Source organism: Limulus polyphemus, unplaced genomic scaffold (genome assembly GCF_000517525.1).
Source record: "Limulus polyphemus unplaced genomic scaffold, Limulus_polyphemus-2.1.2 Scaffold1515, whole genome shotgun sequence".
NCBI classification, from domain to species: Eukaryota; Metazoa; Arthropoda; class Merostomata; order Xiphosura; family Limulidae; genus Limulus; species Limulus polyphemus.
Window position 1 is genome coordinate 37,023 of NW_013667125.1, and position 3,447 is coordinate 40,469.

The 3,447-nt window shown below is 28.6% G+C and overlaps 1 protein-coding gene across 2 annotated transcripts in view; it reads right to left on the reverse strand.

Annotated features, from left to right (window-relative positions):
• The window catches only part of LOC106463911 (protein Njmu-R1-like), a 48,003-nt gene that overhangs the window by 17,078 nt on the left and 27,478 nt on the right, over positions 1–3,447 (reverse strand). For both annotated transcript variants that reach the window (XM_022391548.1, XM_013923991.2), the window contains one exon: positions 2,940–3,004. In XM_022391548.1, the coding sequence (XP_022247256.1) occupies positions 2,940–3,004 (65 nt within the window). The remainder of the gene's footprint in view (positions 1–2,939; positions 3,005–3,447) is intronic.

Here is a 3,447-nt window from a genome sequence, read left to right on the forward strand (position 1 = left end):
TACTCTGAGTGAAATTAACGCTTATCTGTTCAAAACACAACATTATACAATACATCATTTGATAGGTGAAAACCTTGACTTTCTATTGGTTATAGGTAATATATAATTAAACGTAAGAGAGAACTATTAATAAATCCTGAAAAGGAAGATGTGACAGGTGGGTGTGGCAGGAGGGGTCTGATTTTCTATCTGATAGCTCTGTAACTAAACAAAATTGATGGCTATAAAAATTATGGTTTGTCCGAGAAATGACAATTTGATAGTGAGTAATTTACATTTAATTTCGTAGATCTTAAAGGGGTGGTGGATAAAAAAAGAGAAGATGCCTATAGAAAATGTGTCATGTGTGTCACACTAGGGGAAATTCAGGATTTTTTTTAATATTGCCTTTTAGAATTAAGAACTTAAAACTTACATACTATTAAAATATGAATTATCAGCTAAGATTTTATGCTATATTAATTGGTAAAACATAAACAAAAAGTAGTTTACTAAAACACTGAATGTAAGACACTAAAACTTTGTCATGGGCAGTAATGGATACCCATGACAATAGGGTTAAAGTACTTTCCCTTACAATATGTTCACTCCACCATCAAAGAATCATAATTGGAAATAAAATAATTTTGAAATTAAATTGTACAAGTCTTTTTGGTACAAATGAACACTTCCCTATTTTCTAAAATAACCATCTTTCTTGTTTTTAAAATTGTTCTAAGTTATTTATTTCAATGTTTTCAGTTTGTTTTTATTTACCCTTTCCACACATGTATCCCTTTAAACACGTTTCTGCACAAATCATTGAGTTACATTCGAAATTTACTATCAACACCTTTACTATCAAATTATGTGAATTAACATTATAATGTATGTCATGAATCAAAGTTTTATGTTATCTAAGTTTTAAGTCCTTTATTTTCAAATCTTTAAAAAACTACTCAAAACTTCAGATGTATTGTTACGTGAACAATGAGCTATGAAAATTCTTCATTTTGACACTCTGTATCTTCAATAATACCATGGCAGTTGGGTGGATGCCATGCCCACCTTCAACAGATTTGTTCATGTTTTATAGCCTACATGCACATGTATATAGTCATTATAAAGAGCACATTTTACACAATAATCTAACAATGGTTATTTGGAAATTGGCACACAGTTGTCATCACAAAGTACAAATAACTGACTGTAGTATTGTTGGCTGCTTGATCGACTATAGCACTTATGGTTGTTTCTTACCTAACTATGTTATAGTTAGAGATACGGTTAAATTGTATTTAAGTCCTATTTTAATATCTTAGTTAATTATGTTTATTCATGTTTTAAAATACATAACTGAAAGGTTTAAACATTTTTTAAATATACATCATACTTTGTGTTAGTTCTCAAGGCTTACAATAATTTTTTGAAGGGTTGTGCATCTCTGACACAGACACTGTAATATGCCTCAAGGGCACCATTGACTTATGTCAAGATGAATAATAAATGGTAAAGGACAAAAGAAAAGAAAAGATTTACTAAGAGTTTGAGTGCAAGTAATTATAATAGATAAATAACATATTTTTAGTAAAAGCACTTATGATCTTTAACAAAATCTTACCAGTTTTTAAGAGTATACGTTAAGAAATCTCAGGGTTACCGTACGTATTGTTGCACAAGTGAAATTTACGATACATTTTCCACAAATTAAATGAGCTTAAGGTAAAAGTATTAATATATATATATATATATTTTGTACATCTTTAATCATTTTTTATTTCCTTAATCAATAACTTGTCACTATTTTCTTCAGCTTTCTTATATTATTATTATCAAGTTGTTTGAATCTCATGTCTATATCTCATATTAAATTTGTGTTACATTCTGCTCTTGTGTATTGGTTTCTTTCAGAGCATCCTGCAGTCTTTTATTGCAAACTTGTTTCTGACTTGAAAAAAGAGCTTGCTCAATACATCATCATAAAGGAAATAAAAGATAAAACTAGAGTTTTTAAGATAATTTAGCTACAACAATCTAAATAGTAAAATTGAACTTCAACAATACATAGATCAAGATATCCTGAAAGTTGACTAATGATGGTAGCTTTTCATGTAAAAACAAATAAAAAACTTTACCATAATTAATTCTGTCTTAATTTCACATAATAATATAAAAAGTAAAAACAACCAAGACCTTCTGATCTAGCATACCTTTCAAAATATTTGTTTTCTGCCATATTTTTAGTTAACCAAAACTATTGAAAAGAAATCATACACATATTTACAGTCCAATTTTCCTGCAAATTACTTATTTTTATCAATACCTGTAGCTCTTACTAGAAAACCACTGTTTATGCAGAAAGTTTCCATCTGAAACCCTCTATTTATGGTTAGCTACACTTGTGCATAATTTCCATGACAGCAATGCTTCATTAGTGGTTTTTTTCTGGCTTAGTGGTCAGACTAGTGTAGAGCTAATGGCTATAGGCTTATGTAATGTAATTAAAACTTTTGATTTCTTTACATGTTCAACAGGAACCATGCACATACCATTTTTTTATTTATTTTTTATAAACATACCATGATGTATAACAATAAAAGTCTAAAGTTAAATCCATAAAGAAGTTCACTAAGCTAAAACCATAGCTGTTCGTTTTTTAAAAAATCTCATATATTTTTTATGAAAACATTTCTTACAAAACTGATTTCTTTCAGCTATAACTGAAGAATGCATCCAACCAAAATCATCAATAAAACCTCTGCACTTACGTACTGATACTTAAATTTGAATATCTAGTTGTTTATGTAGGTCTATTCTCTGTGCATATATACTGTTAACAGAATGGCTTTTATACAAATCTGGATATTCTAAAATGTTTAGAGGTAAAAAATTCCCAACTCAAATATTCTTTAGGTTAAACTCTGTAATACAACTGCAAAGCATACAGATAATTAACTTACCTTTTGAAGTACACTTGTGCTTCTTCTTGAACATCAACAAATTCAAGTTGACCATCAAGTAGTCCCTAAATATTTATTTAAAAATAAACATGTACAAAAAATATAACAAAATGTATTCCACAGTCAATGTCTGAAAATGCAAAAGAAAAACAGCAAGAAGACTGAGCACATGAAGTAACATCTACAATTTTTACAATTTCTAACAATAATTATATGATAAAAAAACACTTAATGAAAACCACCTTAAATGCTTTTTTTTTAAATATTGGACTTTTTAGGTGTAAGCAAGTTTTTTGGATCTCTTCAGTATATGTAACAAAACAAATTGTATATAAATTATATATACTATATAAAGATTAATAGAAATGTAGAATACACTGGAACAATGGGGTTAAACACAATCACAATATCATTGTTCAAATAAACTTATAGAACCCAGTCAGTGTAATACAATTTATCATTTTAACCCTTTCGAGAGGGGTCACAGGTGAAGGGCCATGTCATCTCA